Genomic DNA, 26152 nt, shown 5'->3' with positions numbered 1-26152 from the left:
CTCTATGTGGGGCTACCTTTGAAGGTGACCCGGAAACTACAACTAACCCAGAATGCGGCAGCTAGACTGGTGACGGGGAGCGGCCGCCGAGACCACATAACACAGGGCCTGAAAGACCTACATTGGCTCCCAGTACGTTTCCAAGCACAATTCAAAGTGTTGGTGCTGACCTTTAAAGCCCTAAACGGCCTCGGTCCAGTATACCTGAAGGAGCGTCTCCTCCCCCATCGTTCTGCCCGGACACTGAGGTCCAGTGCCGAGGGCCTTCTGGCGGTTCCCTCGCTACGAGAAGCTAAGTTACAGGGAACCAGGCAGAGGGCCTTCTTGGTAGTGGCGCCCACCCTGTGGAATGCCCTCCCACCAGAGGTCAAAGAGAACAACAATTACCAGACCTTTAGAAGGCATCTTAAGGCAGCCCTGTTTAGGGAAGCTTTTAATGTTTGATGGATTTCTGTATTTAAATGTTTTGTTGGAAGCCGCCCAGAGTGGCTGGGGGAACCCAACCAGATGGGCGGGGTATAAATAATATATTATTATTATTATTATTATTATTATTATTATTATTATTATTATTTTACTACTCTGTTAACCTGGACTCTTCTAACCAAACATCTCCCTCCACTATCAGAGAAAGGCTATTGGGGCTATTTATCTAATACAGAATGTTGTTTCTTACCCAAACTAATCTTAAATTGCTGCCCAGGACTCTCTCCTGCTGTGAGTGCCCACAGGCCCTGTCCCTGCCTCCTTCCACCTGGTCTAGGGCGGGGCCTGGAAGGCCTCATAAAGGACTGCTGCCGCTGCTCTGCTGCTGGTGCTGCCCAGGACTCTCTCCTGCTGTGAGTGCCCACAGGCCCTGTCCCTACCTCTCTCCACCTGGTTTAGGGCGGGGCCTGGAAGGCCTCATAAAGGACTGCTGCCGCTGCTCTGCTGCTGGTGCTGCCCAGGACTCTCTCCAGCTGTGAGTGCCCACAGGCCCTGTCCCTACCTCTCTCCACCTGGTTTAGGGCGGGGCCTGGAAGGCCTCATAAAGGACTGCTGCCGCTGCTCTGCTGCTGGTGCTGCCCAGGACTCTCTCCTGCTGTGAGTGCCCACAGGCCCTGTCCCTGCCTCCTTCCACCTGGTCTAGGGCGGGGCCTGGAAGGCCTCATAAAGGACTGCTGCCGCTGCTCTGCTGCTGGTGCTGCCCAGGACTCTCTCCTGCTGTGAGTGCCCACAGGCCCTGTCCCTACCTCTCTCCACCTGGTTTAGGGCGGGGCCTGGAAGGCCTCATAAAGGACTGCTGCCGCTGCTCTGCTGCTGGTGCTGCCCAGGACTCTCTCCAGCTGTGAGTGCCCACAGGCCCTGTCCCTACCTCTCTCCACCTGGTTTAGGGCGGGGCCTGGAAGGCCTCATAAAGGACTGCTGCCGCTGCTCTGCTGCTGGTGCTGCCCAGGACTCTCTCCTGCTGTGAGTGCCCACAGGCCCTGTCCCTACCTCTCTCCACCTGGTTTAGGGCGGGGCCTGGAAGGCCTCATAAAGGACTGCTGCCGCCGCTCTGCTGCTGGTGCTGCCCAGGGGAACTTGAAACAGCACAGAGTCCTTTTTAAAATGCTTTTTAAAGAATTTTTAATGTTTTTATCTTCTTTGGGGTGGTAGGTGGGAGGGATTTTTAGTTGGGTGTGGGAATCTGTTAAATTTTAGTGTATTTGTAATTTTTATTGTTTTTGGTTTTATTGTTTTATTGTGTTTGGGGTGGTAGGTGGGAGGGATTTTTAGTTGGGTGTGGGAATCTGTTAAATTTTAGTGTATTTGTAATTTTTATTGTTTTTGGTTTTATTGTTTTATTGTCTTTTTTGTGTTCTTCTTTTGTTGAGTTCTTGCTGTTTTTTACAGAGGTTTTATTTTGTTTTTAAGGGGAGGGGTCAGGGCTGCCCGGGAGGGGGTCCCAGCAAGCAAAATGGCTGGGGCAGATTCCACAGGGGGGTGTGCACTGGAACAACCAATCTCAGTGGTCACGGGTAGGAGGAGGAGTTACGCTAAGACCAGACCATGTCATTACCGAGGAGGCAGACTTAGTCGTTGTCTGAGGACTATCCCTGCCTCCAGGTCTGGTCCTGACCGGACGGATATTGGAATCAGCAAGGGATACCCACATGACCTGAAGGTGCTGCTGTGCAATGCCAGGTCGATGATGAATAAGACCACCGCCATTCACGACCTGATTGTGGATGGAGGATTTGACCTGGCATGTGTGACAGAGACCTGGTTGGAGGAAGCCGATGGGCCCGTTCTTGGCGCTGCTTGCCCACCAGGTTTCTCTTATGCACAGCAACCCAGGCCATCTGGGCGGGGAGGGGGGGTTGCAGTGATTTTTAGGAAGTCATTAGTTTGCACCAGGCGTCCTATTGGGAAGACCCAGTTCTCTGAGTGCATGTTCTGGAAGTTGGGCAATAGAGGCAGTACAGGATTCCTTTTGGTGTACCGACCTCCCCGCTGCACCAAGGATTCCCTGCCCGAGCTGCTTCAGGTCGTGTCGGATGTGCTCCTGGAGACACCTAGCTTGGTTGTCTTAGGGGATTTTAACATCCATGCCGACACGACCTTACAAGGAGCCGCTCGGGACTTCGTGGAAAGCATGGCCACCATGGGGCTGTCCCTGAATAAGTCTGGCCCAACTCATAGCCGCGGACATGCCTTGGACTTGGTGTTTACCTCTATGGATGTTGGTGATCTGACATTAAGTAAAAGCGAAACAAAAGAAGTGCCATGGTCAGATCACTTTCTGGTGCAACTGGACTTCTCCGCAACCCTTCCCCTCTGCAGGGAGGTGGGACCGATTCGGATGGTCCGCCCCCGCTACTTAATGGATCCAATTGGCTTCCAAAGAGTGGTAGGGGATGTTTTATCCCATGTCGATGGCCTTTCAGCTGATTCCCTGGTGGCCCGCTGGAATGCGGAGTTAACCAGCGCTATTGACTGTCTGGCTCCGAAGCGCCCTCTCAGATTGCATGGAGCCCGGACAGCCCCGTGGTTTTCCCCGGCGCTGAGGGCAATGAAACAGTCGTTGAGACGGCTAGAGCGCCGGTGGCGGAAAACTCATTTTGAATCAGACCGGACACGGGCTAGAGCTCAACTTCGAGCCTACCAAGTGGCAATGGCGACGGCGAAGAGGACCTTCTTCACCGTCTCCATCGCATCTGCAGAAAACAGCAGCAGGAGACTCTTCCAGGTGGTTCGCAATTTAGCGGAACCACCTGCTCCATCCGGGCCCAGTACGGGCCACATGATCTCCTGCAATGATTTTGCAAAGTTTTTTGCAGATAAAGTCGCTCAGATTCGGGAAGAGGTAGACTCCACCGTGGGAGCAGGGCCGGGGCGGGGGAGTGCTAGAGTCCTGTCTAGTCAAGTTTTGTGGGATCAATTTCAATCTGTTACCTCCGAGGATGTGGACAGGCTGCTTAGACGAATGAAACCAACCACCTGTCTCCTTGATCCTTGCCCATCCTGGCTTATAAAAGCTAGCCAGGAAGGGCTGGGCGATGGGCTTCGCGGGTTGGTAAATGCTTCTCTCCATGAGGGAGCCTTCCCAGACCCGCTGAAAGAGGCGGTTATTAAACCGCTTCTTAAAAAACCATCTTTAGATCCGGCCAATACGGCCAACTATCGCCCAGTCTCAAATCTTCCATTCTTGGGCAAGGTGATTGAGCGAGTGGTTGCGGAACAACTCCAGGCACGCCTGGAAGAAGCGGACCATTTGGATCCCTTCCAGTCAGGATTCAGGCCTCATCATGGGACTGAAACTGCCTTGGTCGCACTGGTCGATGATCTCCGGCGGGCTAGGGACAAAGGTAAGAGCTGTTTCCTTGTTCTGCTGGATCTCTCAGCGGCTTTTGACACCATCGACCATAACATCCTTCTGGACCGTCTAGAGGGCTTGGGAGCTGGGGGCACTGTCATGCAGTGGTTCCGCTCCTTCCTCCTGGGCCGTGTTCAGAAAGTGGTGGTGGGGGATGAGTGTTCAGACCCCTGGGCGCTCACTTGTGGGGTGCCTCAGGGTTCTGTCCTCTCCCCCATGCTTTTTAACATCTATATGCAGCCACTGGGAGAGATCATCAGGGGGTTTGGGCTGGGTGTCCATCAGTATGCTGATGATACCCAGCTCTACCTCTCTTTTAAATCAGAACCAGTGAAGGCGGTGAAGGTCCTGTGTGAGTGCTTGGAGGCGGTTGGAGGATGGATGGCGGCTAACAGATTGAGATTGAATCCTGACAAGACAGAAGTACTGTTTGTGGGGGACAGGAGGCGGGCGGGTGTGGAGGACTCCCTGGTCCTGAATGGGGTAACTGTGCCCCTGAAAGACCAGGTGCGCAGCCTGGGAGTCATTTTAGACTCACAGCTGTCCATGGAGGCACAGGTCAACTCCGTGTCCAGGGCAGCTGTTTATCAGCTCCATCTGGTACGCAGGCTGAGTCCCTACCTGCCCACTGACTGTCTCTCCAGAGTGGTGCATGCTCTAGTTATCTCTCGCTTGGACTACTGCAATGCGCTCTACGTGGGGCTACCTTTGAAGGTGACCCGGAAACTACAACTAATCCAGAATGCGGCAGCTAGACTGGTGACTGGGAGCGGCCGCCGAGATCACATAACACCGGTCCTAAAAGACCTACATTGGCTCCCAGTACGTTTCCAAGCACAATTCAAAGTGTTGGTGTTGACCTTTAAAGCCCTAAACGGCCTCGGTCCGGTATACCTGAAGGAGCGTCTCCACCCCCATCGTTCTGCCCGGACACTGAGGTCCAGCTCCGAGGGCCTTCTGGCGGTTCCCTCATTACGAGAAGCCAAGTTACAGGGAACCAGGCAGAGGGCCTTCTCGGTAGTGGCACCCACCCTGTGGAATGCCCTCCCACTAGAGGTCAAAGAGAACAATTACCAGACCTTTAGAAGGCATCTCAAGGCAGCCCTGTTTAGGGAAGCTTTTAATGTTTGATGGATTTCTGTATTTTAGAATTTCTGTTTTTTTTGGAAGCCGCCCAGAGTGGCTGGGGGAACCCGGCCAGATGGGCGGGGTATAAATAATAAATTATTATTATTATTATAAATTGTAAACCCTGCCCCATCAAAAGTGCTCCCTCACTTATGACACCATTCCTGGAATCCCCTTCTCAAACTAGAGCCACCCCGGAACCACGCTCACACCACGAACACCCAAAAAATATTGTTGTTTCACTTGCCATTGGTCTCTGACTTTTTGCCGGCCGCTGTCGCCTGAATTACAGAAGAAGAAGCACAAAGTTGAAAGGTCAGGTCAGGTTATTTCTGTGCACATATAATAATAGCATCATGTTTATTTCCAATAGATACTGTTCAGAAGAAAGGTATAAAGAGATGAAAAATACTGAGCTTACAGAGGTGGCTCTTTGCGACCTCTTACCTTTGTGGGGGAAGTGACTTTTTCAACTGACTGCTTCTCCCAGAGGTTACGTTTGCCGGATACGTCTCCAGGTTTTAAGTCCTAGTTCACAAAAGGAGATGGGGAAACAAAGCAAGAAGTTTGAAAAAGAGAAAGCAGTTAATGAAAGGGTTTTATCCAATTAAGTCACTACACAAGTGGCACGACTGCCGTTTGTGCAATAGAACTTTCCCTCCCCTCCGCTCCCCCCATATGGTCCCACTCCAAAAAACCCCTGCTCTAGCAGGTTGGGGGAACCCCAAGGCAGTTTGGGGCAGGATGCTCAGGGGAAGGGAGAGGGGCTATATGCCATGATGCAAGCAATGGCATAGTTAGATCCAAACAAAGTTGTGTCTTATTTAGACCCCTTAAGACCAATTTCATATACGTATACTGCCACGAGTCTTTCATTTATTGAAAACGGCCCCACTGAAATAAACAGGACTCGTATGAATGGAAGCCTGGTTACGACTGGGTCTGCAGGACTACGGTTTTGTGGCTTAGCACGATGGTAGCTCAGAAAGAGATTTACCTGACTAGTTTAACAGAAAACAGCCAGTCCAAGAGAAGAATAGAACAGCAGGTGCCTGGAATCCAGCCAAGGAGGTGATGGTGAAAAGAGAGAAGTGAATAGAGAAATCAGCTGAGAAAGAGAGAATGAATTGGAGAAAAGGACAGGTTAGTCTCGATCCACTTCTGTTGCTCTTGCACACGCCCACAGACTAATTGCAGTGCCGATTTATGATGCATGAAATTTACTTCTCTGTGTACTTGCAAATATCCAGCAAGGAGTTTTGACCAGAGATGGAGAAGAGCATACAAAGTGACCGAAAATGAGGAGCCCTTTCCAGCGCAAAGGCTGCATTGCATCAAGGGCAATCTTCCTTGGGGGGGGGGGGGGCTGCGTATGCCAGTAGTGGGTGGGGCCATAGGCAAAAGTGGGTGGAGCATCAGGTATGACTTTATACCTTTGCTCAGTAAGCTATATTTCAGCCATGCAAAAGTCAGAGGCTTCTACATCCTCGCAAGCAAGAGGCATTTTCACAATTCAAGGACACATTCCAGGCAAGCAGAAGAGCTCGAGGACAGCATAGAGAAGGACAGGGACTGGTAAAGGGCTGGATACAGACAGATCTGAATGGCTTCATTTGGTGCCCTGGCCCTGCGGTTCCCTGCATTGCAAGGGGTTGGACTAGATGACCCTTGGGGTTACCACCTCCCAACTCTACAATTACATGATTCCCCATCTCTGTTCTAGGGAAAACTGGCCACCAGGAACGAATTGGTGGCTGCTACCATCACCTATTTCTCGTCTTTAGCATCTGGAAACTGGGCAGACACTCATTCCAAACATAAAGGTCCCACTATTAGGATTAATGGCCCTTCTTAATTGCAGGGTCTATGAATTAGCTGACTTGATCCCCTACAGCCTCTATCTTGCACTGGTTCCTTCCTTGCTCTGGCCATTCACAGTGCAAGGCACTGTCCCCATGCTCACGTGCCATGGGTATGTGGTGATGGCAAGGAGGAGGAGAAAAGCTGGCTCCATATAAGAGGGTCAAGCAACCCTACCACCACCAGAATACGAAGCCTGTAATGTCTACTTAAATAGTCCCCAGAGTTCTTTCTTGTTCCCATTGTGTGCAGAATTTGTTCTTTTCTGGACTCGCTTCTGCAGGAAGTTATCGGCATTTCACCTTGCTGTGTTAAACTGGAGCTGTTTGATGGTCAAAGGATGAAGCTACTGTAAACAGAAGGGCAAGCACTCACCGATGGTTTTGGAGCAGGCGATTTGCTGTTTTCTGGGGTCTTGGTCAACCATTCGTTGATGCGACTGGAGACACCGACCTTTAGCCCAGCTGTTTCCTGCAGAACATTCATTTCCCAATGTGATTACAGGTTGCATGCGAAAATGAATTATAAAAGGGGGGGGGTAAGGATTTAGGACTGAAAGCAAAGTGAGGGGAGAGGACACCGAGTTGGCCAGCAGGTAATGGCTTTCTCCACCTGCCTTGCCCCTCCCTCCAGCCCTAGGAGCCTCCATAAGGGAGCAGTTTCCAGAGGAGGAACAGCAAGCTGCATAAAGTGTATGCTTATTCTAATGAGCTGAACAGAGTGAAAGATTATGAGGCATGGAAGTGTGGAGAGTTTGTGTATGAACTGAACAGTGCTTAGTTTTTGTTGTTTTGCTGCTATTTTGTTAATATTTTGTTAAACAACTACCAAACTTTTAGAAGACATCTGAAGGCAGCCCTGTTTAGGAAGCTTTTTATTATTATTATTATTATTTTGCTCTATAGATCAGGCATCCCCAAACTTCGGCCCTCCAGATGTTTTGGACTACAATTCCCATCTCCCCTGACCACTGGTCCTGTTAGCTAGGGATCATGGGAGTTGTAGGCCAAAACATCTGGAGGGCTGCAGTTTGGGGATGCCTGCTATACATTATGAATGCTGCACTGATTTGTTAATCACATAATATGACTTTTGCTTTTATTGTGATGCTTAGCTTATTTTTAGTTGGTGCTATTTTGTTAATGTTTTATAGATTGGAAGCCACCCAGAGTGGCTGGGGAAACCCAGCCAAATGGGCGGGGTACAAATAAATTATTATTATTACAAACGCTGTGCCGATTTGCTATTAACATAATATGACCTTTGCTTTAATTGCAATGTTTAGCTTATTTCTTAGTTGCAGCCTTGATAAGAGTCTTTTTATAGATTGCAATTGTTCTACTGATGATTTGTTAATTATTCTACATGATTTATGCTGTGTTTGTGATGTTACTTCTTGTTTGTAGGCCGCTTTTGGATTCCTTCCAATGAAGAGCAGCATAGAAATATAATTGTTTTGCAAGCCTGTGTTTTGCAACTTCACAGAAGTGGTGGGCATTGAAGTGATGTGTCCTCAAAACGTAGAGCACATGCTGTAGTCCTGGGGGGGTTGTGCAATGGAGAGTCCCCATTGCCATTTAGATGCAGAGTGCAGGTCAAGATCACAAGGAGAGGAATTAGGCCAGTGGCCCATCTAGTCCAGCATCCTATTCTCACGGTGGTCAGCAGCCAGGTGCCCCTGGGAATCCTGCAAGCAGGACCTGAATGCAACACCCCTCTTCCCACTTGTGATTCTCCATCCATCAGCAATGCCTAATAGACATGGACCGGCGAAGGTTTCCACTACCCCAAGCCCTGCAAAAAGTGGAGCTAAGCATCCTTTCCTCCCTTGCCCTGACCGCTATCTGGAATCAGAGCAGAGGTGCTTCAAACGTGTGCATGACTTCGAAGGAGGAACACATACCTTATTGGGCGTCCCGGTGCCAGAAGGTGACGAGAACACGTTGCCTTTTTCCCACATGCTTTTGATGTTTCGGACTCCCTCGGCAGGAACTGGGAGGTCAGAGGCTGCTGGCTTGGCAGCCTTCGCAGCTTTAGTGCCCTGCAGGAAGAAGCAGCTATGATGTTTCCTTAATTAATTCCATTTGCAGAGGGATCTAGGGTGCAGCTGTGGGAGGGGTTTCCCTAAGCACCATAGCCATGTTGGGGGCGGGATTAGCACTTTGCCGTGAATGCTGCTGGCGAGAGAAAGATTAAATCCACTCTTGAGTGGTCATCCAGGGATTTGGGGCGAAGTGGCATCCGTATGTGGACAACACCCACTTCTGTTTTTCCTGTGCCATTTATGTCAGGCAAAGCTATGCAGTTGCTTGCTTAGTGTCTGGAGGTGGTGATGCAGAGGGAGGGAGCTGCATCCAGCCATAGGGTCAGGTGTGTGGGAGTGCCCGGCTGCCAATCATCAGACATCAAATTCACTTGCTGAGGCTGCAAAGGGAGAACCGAGAGCGTGCTCTAAGTATGCCTCTAGTCCTTCCTCTGCCGTCACCGCTTCAATGCTGCAGCTGCAAAGATTCTTCCTCTAAGGATGCTTTCGGTTCTTCCTTTCCAGCTTAAAGTTACAGCATGCAAGCCCTCAGAGAATAACCAAGATTTCAACAAAAGGGACTGGGAGGGTGTGGCTGGGTTCAGACATAACATAAAACCCTGGATTGTGCTAACCATACCATAGTTAAGAACTCACACCGTGGTTTGCTCTTCCAAACAAACAATAGGAAAACTATGGTTGTGAGCTGCTGGCTGGCCTTTGTTTCCCATTCGCTCAGCACACAAATTCTGAAGTCCGCTCCCATCTTCATGGTGTAGCAGCCTCTTGAGCAGGCATCCCCAAACTGCGGCCCGCCAGATGTTTTGGCCTACAACTCCCATGACCCCTAGCTAACGGGACCAGTGGTTTGGGGATGCCTGCTCTTGAGGCTGAGCATTGGCCCTAACTCTGGCTTTCAATAATCTGTAGATTCAGATTCTACATCAAACTGTAGTTAGTACAGTTCAAGCTCTTCTTTACAAACCAGCTTCAGACTGAGATTTCTGTTTTGGGTTTATTGACACTAAACATGGGTTTGTAGGCATACTTCGTAGGCAGATGTTTAACCAATTTCACTAAGCAAACCATGGTTTTGTGTTACATCCAAGTTTACTCTTGCCTGGGCCTGGAGCCTCAAGTACATTTTCTGGGCCTTGCCAGCAGCCAACCAGAGGAACTCAATACATCCTGAAGCTGCAATAAGCTCACCTCAATTGCACTAGTGTACTGCTCCAACCTGCTGTCTATCTTGGAGACGACTGGAGTTGTGTGGGTAGGTTTCATTCCACTATGTAAAAAAATTAAATAAATGGAATAATGTTAGTCCCTATTGCTGGGCACCAAATTTTTACAATGCTCTTGTAAAAGCAAGGGTCTTATACCTCTTTTGGGCGGATTTGTTCAAGAACTCTGCACGTTCTTCTATCTAGAAAATAAAATAAAAGTCAAGTAAAATAAAAGTCCAGGTTTCCTAAGGCAACAGAGCCTGGTGGAAAGAGAATAAGCTGAGTGCATCAGCAAAGATGCACTAAATAAAACAGTAGCACAACACACAACACCACCGCAACAAGATGAGGTGACCGTGGAGGGGAAGGAAGTCATGGCTAATTAGGGCCTCTGTGGATTCTGCAATTCTGTAAGCATGAGAGTTTCTTAGAACCATATAATTGTAGAGCTGGAAGGGACAATTAAAATACACAATAAAACAAACCCAGCAACTCCCTCACACAAGCACATTTAAAAGGACATGTCTGGAATCTTTGTGCCGAATAATCCAGCGTGCAAGGAGGGAGGGAGGGAAGGATTTTATTCACTTGCATGATAATGTCTGACTGCAGGATTTTATTCACTTGCATGATAATGTCTGACTGCAGAATCAGAGCACCTGAAGAGTTGCTCAGATTGGAAGTTTGGGGTTGCAGATGGCCACAAACGCAGTGTGCTTTCACCGCCACAAGATGGCAATGTAACAGAGAGAAGGATACGGTTCCCCTACAAATCCCTCAATTCTCTCCCTCTTTTAGCCTCTCTCAGGGTTGTTTCAAAAATCATGTATTTCCAACACGGATAATAGTATTTCAACCGGGGGACGGGGGGGACGGGGACATACAAGCCACATGTCTAGCAACCACATATAGTTACTTGTTTTTAATCCACATGTATGTGCTAGAAAGCCATGGCTGAATGCAGAGAAGCATTTGCATATGCAATCAGAACGTAACAATAATTTGCGCACTCTCAGTGCTTTTTGCATCTACATCTATATCTCTCATAGGGACCCAGGTGGCGCTGTGGTTAAACCACTGAGCCTAGGGCTTGCTGATCAGAAGGTCGGCGGTTCGAATCCCTGTGACGGGGTGAGCTCCCGTTGCTTGGTCCCAGCTCCTGCCAACCTAGCAGTTCGAAAGCACGTCAAAATGCAAGTAGATAAATAGGAACCGCTACAGCGGGAAGGTAAACGGCGTTTCCATGTGCTGCTCTGGTTTGCCAGAAGCGGCTTTGTCATGCTGGCCACATGACCTGGAAGCTATACGCCGGCTCCCTCGGCCAATAATGCGAGATGAGCGCGCAACCCCAGAGTCGGTCACGACTGGACCTAATGGTCAGGGGTTCCTTTACCTTTACCTATATCTCTATGGGCACTTCCTGTGAGGGAAATCGATCACATCTGAAATGGCCAGGCACTTTGCTCTTCTTGTCTGGCTGGTATATTTGCCCTCCTCTGCGCCTATATATTCATGCTTTTCTTTAACTGAGAACCACTAAGAGATACCTGCTTGGAGAATGATAAACATGGCAGTATGCTTTTCTGTCAGCCCACCCAGCTTATAGGGATTCTTGAGGAATTCAATAATTCCGGTATGAACGGACCTGACTGCACATCCCAGAATTAATTTGCAGATTGGAATTTAGCAATCCATCTGATTCTTTTATATGGATGTCCCATATTTGGCCTCATCACAACCACAAACACGCACACACACCAAGTTTTTAAATGTGCAATTTGAGAGAAAACACTTTCTGAGAGAAAATGCATTTAAAATAATCAGCTAAAAATAATAATCATAGATTAAGGCGAAAACAAGACAGAACAGACTTGTGAGTGGATTCATGCAAAAGTAAAATGGACTGGAAACCAATGGATTAAATCTCTCTACTCCAGTGGTGGATTGCCTGTGATCCATCTCCGGTTGTAGCTGAACAACAACTGCTGCTGCCGCAAATCATTGGTTATGCTGGCTGAGGTCGCTGGGAGTTGTAGTTCAGCAGCACATGGAAGGTCACAGGTCAAGCATAGCGTGGGAACCCTTTTCCTCCCCAAGGGCTGCATTTCCTTGTGAGGAACTTTCTGGGGGCCACAGAAAGTGGAGGAAGCAGAGCCAAGTATGGACAAAGCAGCAGGTTTGAATCTCCACCTTTGTACAGCAGCTTACATTTTAGCAATAGCTCAGTCGGTAGAGCATGAGACTCTTAATCTCAGGGTTGTGGGTTTGAGCCCCACATTGGGCGCACTAGAATTTTTAGTCAAAAGTCCACACAAACCTGCATGACTGCTAAGATTTTCCTTCAGGGGCTCTTGGGTTTTGAAAAGTATGATGGGTGTCAGTAACCCATGAGAGGGCCTAAAGTTCTTGGGCTTCAGGGAAACATTGTTTTATCTGCCCAGGATTATTGTGATGCTGCATTTTTGCAGAACTTTTTTTAATTGGTTTGTATCTCTACCTACTGTTGGTGTTTTATGCTGTTTGCCTTTTGTGGTTTGTACTGTGTATGTTGTTGCTTGTGGTTTTAATGGTTGGCTGATGAATGGGATGAACAAACAAACACATTAAAATTGCTTTGTAATTTGCAGGCTTGCACACTGGGGTCACCAACTTGGTGCCCTCCAGATGTTGCTAGACTAGAACCCCTGACCTCCCTCCCGCCCCCTGCCGAACATGGACCATGTGGGGGGGGCTGATGGGAGTTGAGAGTCTGACCACCTCTGGAAGGAACTACATTGACTGCCCCTGGCCTACAAAAAAAATGGGAGAAAGAAAATGAATTTGGAGGAGTTGATCAAGCTAAGCACAATTTTATTCACAGGAAAACAGATGTCACTGCACAACACCAGCATGCTCACAACTTAGAAACGTTATGGGCACATACGGTAAACAGAATTACAAAATAGATCTGTAAAACAAGACAGAAAGCAGGAGAGATCTGTAAAAAACAAGCAGCAATCTGTAAAATATGACATCAAAAGCAGAAGGTGTTATGATCTCTCTAAATCCGAATTCCAACCCCAGCCTGTTGTTTTTTTCTCTCTCAGCCTGAATTTTACATCCTGTTCTATCTAAAACTATAGGGTGCAATACACTGTCCTTTTAAAATCAGCAGCAGAACTCTTGTTACTGTTAATGGTTCTGACAGACACAGATCTGTTTTGAGTGCAAGACACCAAGACACACACACACACACACACACACACACACACACACACACACACACCAGGATTCACAAGGCAGCACATAAGAATCTTCCTCTGGGAAGCATAAGCAATGAAAAAGAACAACAGTAACAGCAAAACCCACTCTGCAGCTCCCTATTTTTTATTTTTATTTTTTTGAGGAAGCCCAAAGTCAACTCCAGATGTAGATTAAGCTGGGAATGAAGAGAACCGGTCAGGGAAGGGCGATACATCTTTTCCAGATTTGACGGAATCTACAAACAGTACTTATGAGAGCCCATCTAGATGAGCATGGTCCATTCCAATTAAAGCAGCTCTGCAGGGCTTTGCACACAGATTCCCACCAAACACCTGCTATCAGATCCAGATGACATGGAGCACCACGCCCCTGACTGCCTTCTGGCTGGGATGAAGGGCGAGGCAGACATGCAGTGGGTGCAGTGCAAACCTGCCAGCAGGAGTGCTGGTTTGGCTCTGCCATCCCGTTTGCACAGCCCCGACCTCGCCCTCTCCATCCTGGTATGCAGCAGCAACTCAGCTGGCTTAAGGTCGGGTGAGTGGCATAGGCCAACCCTGCTGTCCGCTGCTGCTTCTAAGCTTGAGAAACTGGAGATAGCAGGGACTGAGACCTTCTGCATGAAAAGCATGGGCTCTGCCACTGAGCTACGATCTCTTACGATTGTGTGATGAGGCCTTGTAGGTGGTGCTGCCACGAGCGGCTGCCCAGTTGGCACTGACCCGTAACAGGGTAGCAAATTCAGCAAGCAAAGCTTTTCTTCTTCTCATTGCTACATCCATGAAATATAGTTGGAGTCGTGTAGTGATTTCACGCTTTCGACTGCAGCTCGTAAAACAGTGAATGAACCCCAACCCCCCCAAAAAAACCCTCCGGCTTTATATACATTATTTACACAATGGGTCCCGTCTGATTGGCTGATTCTGCTTCCCTCCTGGAGCCTGATTGGACTGCTCCCGCAGGCCAATCAGATGTTGCATTCTAGGATCCTACCTGTCTATTGTTCTAGAATCCAAGCTTAATACATAACACCCCGCATGCTGTTGCTGTTGTTGGTGGTGGGAGAATACTTGGTATCTTTTTGGTCACAAAGCACAGAGCACCAAAACAGACACAAAAAGCTGGTAACCTTATTCACGGAGAATCGAGCTCTGTAAAAACTTTGCACAGTTATAGAGCAAAAGCGTGTATTTGAACATGGCCTGGACGCTCCCTCCAAAAACTAAATAAGGGAGGCAGGTTGCACCCAAACCATACCTTTAAAAAGAGGTGCCGTCTTGCGCCCAAGATTGGGGGGGAGGGGGTTTGGAGAGCGCATGGCATCGCATTGTTGGGACTGGCTGAGTGGTAAGCCCAGCATGACATTGCTTCCTCTGTTGTGCTTAGGAGGAGCTACCCATTGAACTGTCCTGCACTCGGCCTCCTCAACATCAAGGGGGCTCGGCACCCTGCCAGCAAATCTTCAGGGGGCCAAAGACCACTCCGCCTTCAGGAGTCGGTGCACCTGTCTTTAAAGCCCATTCAGCGAACATTTAAAGCATCTTGCTTCCTCCAAAGAATTGCGGGAACTGTAGCTTGTTGAAGGTGCTGACAATCATATAGGCCTGTGAGGAGAAAACTACAGTCCCCAGGATGTGGCAGAAGGAAGCTATGTGCTTTAAATGTGTTGAAAGTGCTTTAAGCGTGATCTGACCGTCATGTTGGGAGTGAGCCAATAGGCAAGGCCTGTACTGTTGCTTTTAATTTTTGTATAGCAATTAGAATTTTTAGATGCTACCAGGAGAACCAATCACCATGAAGGAAGAGGAGGAGGCATTATTGCCACACCTACTTCGCAGATGAAATAGGGGATACATTTAATCAAACCTGGATTAAAACAGTACAGACACTAGGAGCCAGCTGAAATTCCTTCTTGACCTGCAATTAACCCTCCACATGGACCCAAGGAAGCCTTACCTTGAGAGAGGAACCTTTTGGGGTGAAACATTTGAACGGCTTCTTGTCTTCGCTCTGGGCTTCCTCGGGCATCTTCTGGCGTTTCTCGGCAGCTTCCGCCCTTCTCCTCTCAATTTCTTCCTTCAGCCGCCTCTTCTCTTCCTACCAAACTCACAATATGTAGTGAATGAGTAGCTTGTAGCTCATTTTCATGTTTATGTCACACACAACACACACCCCGAATTCAGGACAGTTAACACAGCTGCTTCAGCAAAGCCACCGCTAGAGTGTGGTGCAATACCATTGAGTAACAGCATAAATCTATATATCAATGGAAAGATAATTTAATGTAGAATGTATTGCAACAAAGTCTTCTCCATTATCAGTATTCTTTCAAAAGTTATATCCAAATAACCAGAAAAAGGAAGCACAACTTGCTTAGGTTGATATGCAGCAGCTTTCCTTCATTTGAATGTAGCCAGTGAGCATGAGTGTTTAGAGAGCCAATCAAGTGTCATCTTGTTTTGGCAATGATCCAATCAGGTCACAGTAGGATTCAGCTATTGATGTTATGTACCGGACCTGAGAGGAGGACATTTGTCAGTGTGTTATGTGATTGCTATCAAGTTGGTTGGGTATTTTTGGTTGTTGTTCTTTCATTTATTGAACTTGTGTAATGTAATAAAATTAAAGAAATGGCAGAAAGAGTTGGCTGGTCATGCAGAAAGTGATGTAAAATAGTACTATTAAGTGAACGTGGCTACAGTTATGAAGAAATTGGTGGAAACTTAACCAAAGGTGCCGTTTCTATACTAGTGTATACAGGCATCCATGAAGACAGGAGTCAAGCTACAGGGGAAACTGCACTTCCTTTAATAGTGTTGCAACCACACATACACAATAAAAATTCAGAACTAAGAACAAACCCCAACAGATCACACAAGAGGATTATCTAAGTCTGGCAAGCATCTCTCAAGTACTGAGGCTGGGGGTGGGGGTGGGGGTGCCCAGCCTGAAGTGGCTGTTCAGAGCACTGATTGGTTAGGAGAATGTGACATCACAAAGCACTTTCTCTGTTCTTGCAGGGGGTTCATCTAGATGACCCTTGGGGTCCCTTCCAACTCTACGATTCTCAACAGAGCAGTTTTTCAATTTAAAAGCAAACAATCGGATCAGTTCCTACCCCTGCGGTAAATTTCTGTATCTTCCCCACACCCAGCTAGAACTGTAGCAAGGGAACAGAATTCCTGACCGTCCTATGCCACAACAGTAGGAAGGATAATCCATAGACAGAAGCTACTTTTGCAAGTAGAACTTAGGAAGAGAAGAACTCGTTGCATTGTTTTATTATTTTTGTAAACTGCTTTGAGGAAGTGGCTGCTGTTGCTTACAACCAAGTGGTGTGTAAATTTGGTGAAATAAGTAATAAAATGAACCAACAATATAGCAAGATTTGAAAGAGCACCTCGTACAATAAAATTATCTCTTGAGAGAAGTATTCCCCTTAAAGTGTATTTCAATATTAGTCACTGGTTGCCTCATTGTTTGGAATGTGCTGCTGTCCTTCGTTAAAGGCATAGGGTTTTAGGAGCTAGGCGCTCAGTTTTAAAAGGCAATTACCCTCCGTTTAAAGAGCTTATTCCAAACCAGATTTTTCCATTAAAGTAAGTCTGAGTCACAACACCACCAGAAGGATCTTTGCCAAAGGGAAAGGGTAACCTAATTCAGAGATGTACAACCAGAAGCTAGGCACAATTCTTAGGTCCAATTTAGGTATTTTCCCAAACCAACGATCTTGTTCTTATGATAGAAGCTGGGCAATTTGTCCTCGCCATACTCGGGATATAGTGTGCAATGTCACTGCTCTACAAAGACACCCATGCACACAGAGGGTCAAAGTGCACACCTTTTCCCTGCCAATCAGTGTAGACAAAACCTATCTAGATGGACCTATGGAATCTCTCCGTATGAGGCAGTTTCCTCCATCAACCACAATAATGTCTTTGCGCTCTTGTTCTGAATACACCAAGCAGCTATTACCTCCTCCCGGGTTTTCCTTTCCGCCTCCTCCTTCTTCTTCCTCTGCTCCTCTTCTTCCAGAATCTTCCGGCGCTCTTCACGCTTCTTCTTCAGCTCCTCCAGCTCCACGGCTGCCTCCTGTTGTTTCTGTTTCATCTTCTCAAACTCTTCGCTCTCGTTTTCGCCTCGGCGACGGCGCAGCTCCTCCACCCGCTTGCCAGCCTCCGCGTGGGACACTGGCTTGGCGTCTTCAGAATCTGGGGTGGTTTTGAGGCCTGGGCGGCTGGGAGAGAAAGAAACAAGCGACAGTGAGGAAGAGTTTTCTGTAGCTTGTCAGGACTGGCACTGTGAGGATAATATAGAAATTATGCAAAATGGAATGGATGGCAGAGACCGCTGTACCCTGAACTGGACCACTTCAGAATGCGGTGTCGTAGCTTTCAATTCTCTTCTACATTTTTTTTGAAAAAAACCCCTCAGTATAATAAACTAGCACATCAGGGAGAGTGGTTCTTGCCTAGCTCTCTCCTCAGTATGAAAGTATACTATGCACTTTTTACATGGGAGAGCGCTATAAATAAAACTCTGCCACTTGCAGTCTGAAGTCCGGACACTAAGTTCCAGCTTCAAGGGCCTTCTGGTGGTTCCCTCACTGCGAGAAGTAAAGCTACAGGGAACCAGGCAATGAGTCTTCTTGGTGGTGGCGCCCGCCCTGTGGAACGCCCTCCCATCAGATGTCAAGGAAATAAACGACTATCTGACTTTTAGAAGGCATCTGAAGGGATGTCTTCCCTGTTTTGGGAAGATTTTAATGTTTGATGTTTTATCGCTTTTTAATATTATTATAAATATTCTGTTGGGAGCCACCCAGAGTGGCTGGGGAAACTCAGCCAGATGAGTGGGGTATAGATTTATGATGATGATGATGATTTGGTAGAATCCAGAATTCCACCAGCTCATTCTGTTTTAATGGGAAGACTGGTCCTCACTTAAGCATCAGGGAACCACAGCATGTTATTTTCCCTGGTGCTCTCTGAAGCATGTGGCTACTGACCCCTGTGTTTTCCTCCCTCATGGTTTGGATTTATGGACTACTTACAATGAGGCTGCATTTTAAATTTTAATATTGTATTTTAAGCTGTATTTTAATTGTTTTGTTTATCATGTCTTATTGTAATTTTATTGGTGTTAGCCACCCTGAGCCTGGTTTTGACTGGGGAGGGCGGGGTATAAATAATTTATTATTATTACTACTACTACTACTACTACTACTACTACTATTGAGGAAAATTCCTTGGCTTTGGAATGGTCTTTGCAGGCAGCAGCATCCAGCACCTATTTTGATGTCACCAGGAAAAAAATTCTCTTTATCAGGCCTTTTATCCTTACCTGTTTTACCTCTGCTGCTGTGCTTATGCTGCCCTCCTTAGATTTGCTGCTTTTACTATAGTCTATGTATGTTTTTAATTGCTCTCATTACATTTCTGAATTATTTATTTTTTTGCAAGCTGCCTTGGATATTTGTTTGTCAAGGATGGGGAGAAAATATAAGTTTCATTGCACTTGTGTGTTTGCTGTACTTTATAGATTTAATGCATATATGCATTAACACACATACACACAGAGAGTTATATTGCGTATTGTTTTATTATTACTTTTTTAAAAAAAATAGTGTACATTGCAAGTGTTAAAAGCATGGGGAACCAAATGCAGCAAATCAATCAATATTCTTTGAGCCTCTCAGGACTTCCCTCCATACTGTATCTTTATATGGCTCAAACATGCATGGTTTAGGTTTGCAGACATATGCAGCTTCAGGGGTCATCTTTACAACCCTAAATAGCTTCAGCTTTACAGAAATGGAGGCTTGTGAGCGGCGTTTACAATATCATCTCATCAACTGAAAGGGCCACAGGGGAAATGAGTGGGAGATTAAAAGAAAAACAGCTGGCGAATCCAATCTCTACAGTAAGTAGAGCAGTGTTGATTTCCCAGGGCCACATTGAGATGGGGCTGCAAGAGGCATCATGCGGCGAATCTGGGCAGATCGCAAGAGTAAGGGAAACGAGGTTCTGCCGCTGGCTCTAGAACTGTGTTTCTTACGTGGTCATGTGAGCTCTCTCGCCCTGTTGTCTGAAGTGGCCCAGTCCCGATGGAATGCCCTCCCATCAGATGTCAAAGAGAAGAACAGCTACCAGATTTTCAGAAGACATCTGAAGGCAGCCCTGTTTAGGGAGGCTTTTAATGTTTAATTGATTATTTTATTTTACTTTTCTGTTGGAAGCCGCCCAGAGTGGCTGCGGAAACCCAGCCAGATGGGCGGGGTATAAATAAATTATTATTATTATTATTATTATTATTATTATTATTATTATTATTATTTCTCTAGAGAACTTTCATGCTAGCCAGGGGCACAGAGAATGAGGCCAGCAAAATTCCCCTCCCAGCAAAACCCTGCCGACATTCAGATCATGTGAATGTCAACCTACACCAAATCTGGCACATTTGTTGCAACGTTTAATTGTTTGTTTGTTTATTATTTTACTTGATTTATATACCACCCTTCATCAAAAGATCTCAGGGCAGTTCACGAGGTAAAAACACGAGATAAAAAGCACAAATAAATAGTTGGAACAGAAACACACTTAAAAGGCTGTAGAATATTAATCGGGCAAAGGCCTGATCGGAGAGAAATGTTTTCACCTGGCACCTAAAGATATACAGTGAAGGTGCGAAGCAAACCTCCCTGGGGACAGCATTCCACAAATGGGGAGCCATTGCAGAAATGGCCCCCCTTGCCACCTTCCAGATCTCTCGTGGTGGAGGCACACAAACAAAGGCCTCAGATGATGAATACAGAGCCCATGTCGGTTTATATTGTGAGAGGAGGACTTTCCTCCACGGAATTCAAGGTAGCATATATGCTTCCCCCCCCTCCCCATTTTATCCTCACAACAACCCTGTGGCTGAGGTTAGGCTAAGAGGCAGCAACTGACTCTACGTTATGCCATGAGCTTCACAGCTGGATGGGCCTAGCTGGTCCTAATCTAACACTCGAACCACTTCACCACACTGGCAGTCGCCAGCTCTTATAGTTAATTCACCGCTTACCTTTTAATTTCCTAAAGGATAAACATTGCAGGCAGAAGCACCATGTCAGCGTTGCTGCCCTATGCAAATTGCCCAGTGCTTCACAAAGTAAACTCTGCAAGATTTAACTTTTCAGGACTCAGCTAAAGCCATTCAGGAGGCTACACCTCTGGGCATTTCAATGCACCATCAGGGCCGTCTCTAGGCCCGGGTCCGGTGGCGCGAGGCCACCAGGGGCGCTGCTGCGCCCGCGGAGAGGCACAGCGGAGGCAGCCCCAGGCACGCCTCTCAGCTGTTCAGCGGCATCAGGCCACTCTCTAGAGGCGGGTGTGCCTGGGGCCGCCTCCGCCGCGCGCAGGGGCGTCGCAACGGGGTGGGCAGTGCCCCCTGGCCCAGGGCCGGCCCTACGGCCAGGCTGGGTGGTGCAGGGCACTGGCCCTCCAGATGGCAGCCGCGTTGCGTGCTGCGCCCACCCGCCGCGCTGGGAAACGGGGGGGCGCCGGAGGGATCCGTCGCACCACGGCGCCAGGGCGCCAGGTATGCTGAAGACGGCCCTGTGCACTATTGACCTAACTGTTGTACTTGTTGCCAATGGGGCAGAGAAATCATGGGGTAACGAGAACGGGGACTCCAGCCAACATATGATTTATATACAAATTGCAGATTAACAGGTTAGTGAGAAACCCTTTTAAGCGTCCTGTGTAAAAATGGCTTCCGTCTTTCCTACGGGCACAGTTCATCCTGTTGCAGCCAAGACCCATTAAAGGCAACACGAGGCCCAAGTATAAACAATGCCCCCTTACGAGTGTATCTCTTACCTAAAAGCATTCTCCGTATGCTTAAGTTTGTGGGCAGGGAGTTCCTGGAAACGCTCCCCATTCTGTGGCTTCGAGTCCGGAATTCCCTTCTTGCGATCCCAGCCAGGCTTAGCCTCTTCTTGGGGCGCTTTGTCCCTGATCAGCTTCCTGTCTTTTATCTGCTAGGGAGACATTGCGAAAACGAACCAATTACATCCCAGAGGGGTAGGGAGAGGCATCCCTCTCCTGCTGTCAGCAAGCAGATGATGAGCCATTAATCTTTTGCAGATGTTTGGCGGCAGAGATGGGACGGAGAACTTGTGGTGTGCCAGATGTTGTTGGGCTCCAATCAGCCCCATCCAGCCATAGCCAATGGTCAGGGGTGATGAGAGTTGTAATCCAACATCATTTCAAGGGCCACAGTTTCCTGATCCATGTTTTGCAGCAGCTCTTACACCAGGTGTGGGGAACCCAGGGTCCCTCCAGATGCTGCCGAACTACAAATCTCAGCATCCCAGGTCATTGGCCATGCTGGCTGGGAATGATAGGAGCTGTAGTTCAGCAACAGGGATTCATCACAAGTCTACCAAGCTGAAGAAACTGGCAGGAAGAACACCTCCCCCCCCACACACACTATTGGCCATGGACAATCCTGTTCCTGTACAAGTCCACTTAGGCAGTGTTGAAAGTTCTCCCCAACCCTGCAAAATTCAGAGCAGGTGAGGACAAAGAAAAGGCTTCACAAAACCGCACCTTGTCTCAACTTTTTCCACCAGCACCATAGGTGTCAACTTCCGGATAGGAAAATAAGGGAAAATAAGGGATCAGTGGTGGCGCAGCTCCGGAATTCGCTTCTGCGCATGTCCAGACATGTGTAGAAGCGACTTCCGGTGCTGGCTCTGCCCGATTTCCAGTGCCCAGGCATGGGCGGAGCGGCACCGGAAGTGGGTTCTGCACATGTCCAGACATGCACAGAAGCCACTTCCGGTGCCGGGCTGCCCGTGTCCGCATGTCTGGGCACCAGAAATCGCTTTCCGGAGCCAAGTGAGTGAGCAGCCAGGTGGGAGCCGGGACATGGCCGTCGGCGCCGGCAGGAGCTGCAAATCTGGGGGATTTACGGGATATTTTTCCATTCGGGAGACCAGCGGGAAACGAATTTAAATCCAGGGGTTTCCCGCGAAAAACGGGAGACTTGACAGCTATGACCAGCACCACCATGTATTTTATACTTCTGGTGGAAGCAATAATAACCAACTCCACAGCCTCAGCTGCTGTTGGCCACATTTTTTTCCCCTCTCAGCATTCTCTGAGGAAAGGGCAGGAAGCACTGAATTCACTATAACTGGCTTCATGATGATGCCCGTCAAAAAAATTACGGAAATGCCAGCCCCAGGTTTGCTCTGTGCAAAAAGGATGGGGAAATTGGGAGAGGCATTTCATCACATGCCCCTTGCAACTATAACTGGTCCCTGCTTATTACTGTATTTTATTATTTATTAAATTTGTATACCACCCTGCATCCAGGGCGGTTCACAACAGAAAAATATATATATACAAAATGAGAACATAAGATACCTAATGAAACAAAACAAAAACAAACCAATAACCAAACCTCCCACAAACACATTTAAAAGGTCATAGAATGGGAGAAGAGGAATGTTTTTGCCTGGCATCTAAAGATAATGAAGGCACCAGGTGAGCCTCCCTGGGGAGAGCATTCCACAAACGGGGAGCCACCGCAGAAAAGGCCTGCTCTTGTCTTGCCATCCTCCAGATCTCTTATGGAGGAGGCACACGAAGAAGGGCCTCAAGGGATGATGATGGTTCTTGCTCTGTGGGTTAGCCACCTGTGCTCAATGCCACAACTTGGATGTCCTGATCCTGTCAAAGTGAGCCACTAGCTCCTGTTCCCTGTGCCATGCACAGGTTATGGGTTCTAATGCCTTTAGGCGCATGTAGGTGCACACATGACTCCATACCTATAGGACCACAGAAAGCTGTTTTATATCAAGTCAAGACAATTGGTCTACCTAGCTCACTGCCAGTGCCTTTCCTGGATTTCAGACCGGGGTCTCTACTTCTCTGTCCTACCTGGAGGTGCCAGAGAATGAACCTCAAGCAAACCAGGTAGCCTGAGCTACAGTCCTTCCCATATGCTTTGTGCAAGCACATAAAGTAGTTCTACTGCTCCAGGTTGAGCTCCAATGCCAAAGGCAAGCCAAGTGGAGTTCTTCCCTTTCGCTGCGCAGTTCTTGGCCTTGTGATATTCTTAGCCAGATGCAACATCCTTCCCACCCAGTCCTTTCCCACCCCAAATGGCATCATTTGGGATTAGCATCATTTATGTCCACGGCTGACAGCCTGACCCTACAGCACACTGAGTCATCATGCCTCGATGCTCACTGGAACCGCGCAGCATTTAAAAAAACAACAACCCCTCTTCTGACACATAAGAGAAATTGTATTCTCAGGAAGAACATCAGTTAAACTAGCAGCCAAAGCAAACCTGAAATTGCAGTGAGCAAAAATGCAAATGTTCTCCCTTGACTCAACCGAGCATCCTTCACCATGCACAAATGCTAAAGTCTTTGAGAAAGGAATTTTGGAGATTGCCAAATATACATGTAGGGGGGAGGATGTGTCAAGATGGCTCCACTACACATTTATTCCAATTTCAGGGTAGAAATGAAACCCAGACATATTACAACATAGTGTTTCAACTGTTGCATCATAGCAGTTGCATCACTTGGGGGGGGTTTAGAATGTCCCCCCCAGCTTTCTCTCAATATTGATAGTCAAGATGCTCCCCTCCCCAAAAAATACAATAACATTAAAAAAAACCAATTAAGAGAAAAAGGATCCAGCCAAAAATATAAATACAAAAGCTGGAAGCACTTCACTAATGGCACTAACCAACCACCACCAGGCTGCTATATCCTCTAAAGCCCTCCTAAAAATATAATAAATAAATAAAAATAAACATTCCAGGAAACAGAGCAAACCACTTCCGAAATGCTCCCATCCCCCATCAGAAACTGAGATTCCATCAAGGAGGACAGAACTCCAACCCAAATCTAATAACACGTGGCAGCTTTTGTAAGTTTATAAGTTTGAGGCTGCAATTCTATAACACTTTACAGGAGTAATGAACTCAATGGCACTTACTTATGAGTAGGTATATATAGCATTGCTCTTTCAGTTTCACACTTCCTCTAATATTCCTGCCCCCAAAGACACCTAGGCTAGTTTTTGATATCCTGCAAACTCATTTAATTGTGATCACTTAATTTTCAGTTAAAATGTAGATAATTTACCAACAGCTCCTTAATCAGTTGACTGGCAGCCAGCTGGCTTAGAAGGAATATATAATGTGTGGTATTTTAATCTGGATCTCTTGAATACTTCTTTTGGACAATCCAAATCCTGACTCTGGATTTCAAGATCAAAATTCTCCAAAGAAAGTTGTGAGCCTTTTACGACCACAATTTAGACTAAGAGCTTATCCTCTTGTAAACATAAATGCATTTTAAAAAGAAAAAGGGGGTGGGTGGAGACTCTGCAAATAAAAAAGAAAAGGAAAATAAAATGTGGTTCATGCAGCATGTCTAGCCAAATTGGAAGCAGGAAATACCACAAATATCATGTCATGAGAAAGCTTGCTTCAGTACGACGTTTGCAGGCCAGCTCTGCACACCCAGAAATTTAAGGTAGTCTAGGGAAGCAAACTGACTCTAGGATGTAAACTGAACTGGATACAGAACGATGGTCGCCCTTGTGAACTGGAATCTCTTCTTGTTTTCATAATTTTGCTTTTCCCTGAGAAACTGATGAATGGTCAAGTTCATCACTTAATTGCCAACAACACATAGCATTTCATTTAGCATTTAAGGATAGGAGCTGACCAAAAATATAGCCTTTTCTCAGCTTGCTTTAAAAGTACACAGGTAAAGCCTTCGCTTTATGGGTCAGGCAACAGATCACACTTGCTAGTTTGATCCTCATGGAACTGGGACCATGAGTAGTGAAAAGGGGTGGGGGAGAAAGTCAATTTACTTCACATTTCAAGTCAAATCTACCCAATTCGCAGGTGAACCAAAACACAACAATCCTTTCTCCGAATTTTGCGGTGTAGTCCACCACTCAAGTAATGTGTTCAAAAATGGATACGCTCGGGCAAACTGCATAAAGAGGCATAGATTGGTGGGAAATTGTTTGCAAGAATGTGTATGTCAGGCAAAATTAAATACAAAAAATTGGTTATTGGGATAAATTCAGAATTATGAGGACTTAAAAATAAATGCAAACTAGACTAAAGTCTTGGGGGGGGGTGAGGGAACAAGAAACTGAAATGGAAAGATTCACTCAAACGAAACCTACATTATGGTTCTTGCATAAGTGAGCCAGACCCTGAGTTTGGGAATGATGGTCTGGGGCCCAATATTCTTTACTTACCATACAGTGAAACACTATGGCACCAGCTCCTGTGTTTACAGCAGAAATGCAATGCACTGCATTTTGTTAAAATTTTTTTATTTTTTTTCAACAAGGGGGAAGAAGCTGGAGTCTGCAAATTTTATATTATGAAATGGAAAATCATTAGTTAAGTTCAGACTAAGGAGCTAAAGGTTTCTTGCGGTATCCATCATTAATAGAATAAATTACCAATTCCAGGAAGAGAAGTTATGAGGAAATGGAGGGAGAAATTGAGAAACGGAAGGTTAGTCGGTGCCAGTCCAGAACCCCAACACCAAACGCTCCCTTAACCTACTAAAAATACAGGACCAAGGACCACATCCTGCACTCTGTACAGGGATGTGGGCTGAGGTTGACTGAAGCTGGTTCTTTGGTAAAATGGGAATGTGCTTGCTTCATCACACACCTGGATGCAAGCTAAGGCTGGGGCATGCTAAACTAGCCTCATGCCTGTTTTACCACACACACCCAGTTTCACAAAGCTTTGACTCGGCTCACGTCTTGCTATTGTCCGTTATCTTCT

At 47.0% G+C, this 26152-nt stretch overlaps 1 protein-coding gene across 13 annotated transcripts in view; it reads right to left on the bottom strand.

Annotated features, from left to right (window-relative positions):
- The window catches only part of CALD1 (caldesmon 1), a 184163-nt gene that overhangs the window by 4008 nt on the left and 154003 nt on the right, over positions 1-26152 (bottom strand). For 11 of the 13 annotated variants that reach the window (XM_035127489.2, XM_035127490.2, XM_035127497.2 and 8 more), the window contains 9 exons: positions 21178-21338; positions 17291-17552; positions 15272-15412; positions 10232-10275; positions 10059-10137; positions 8730-8867; positions 7202-7297; positions 5414-5494; positions 5214-5247 (listed from right to left, as the gene is read on the bottom strand). In XM_035127489.2, coding sequence (XP_034983380.1) covers positions 5214-5247; positions 5414-5494; positions 7202-7297; positions 8730-8867; positions 10059-10137; positions 10232-10275; positions 15272-15412; positions 17291-17552; positions 21178-21338 — 1036 coding nt within the window. The remainder of the gene's footprint in view (positions 1-5213; positions 5248-5413; positions 5495-7201; positions 7298-8729; positions 8868-10058; positions 10138-10231; positions 10276-15271; positions 15413-17290; positions 17553-21177; positions 21339-26152) is intronic. The other 2 variants (XM_035127500.2, XM_035127504.2) reach the window with 1 other exon arrangement.

The sequence above is a fragment of the Zootoca vivipara genome, chromosome 10, assembly GCF_963506605.1.
Source record: "Zootoca vivipara chromosome 10, rZooViv1.1, whole genome shotgun sequence".
In the NCBI taxonomy this organism is placed as follows: domain Eukaryota; kingdom Metazoa; phylum Chordata; class Lepidosauria; order Squamata; family Lacertidae; genus Zootoca; species Zootoca vivipara.
The sequence above is the reverse complement of the archived record's forward strand: the minus strand, read 5'-3'. Positions and strand labels throughout refer to the sequence as shown.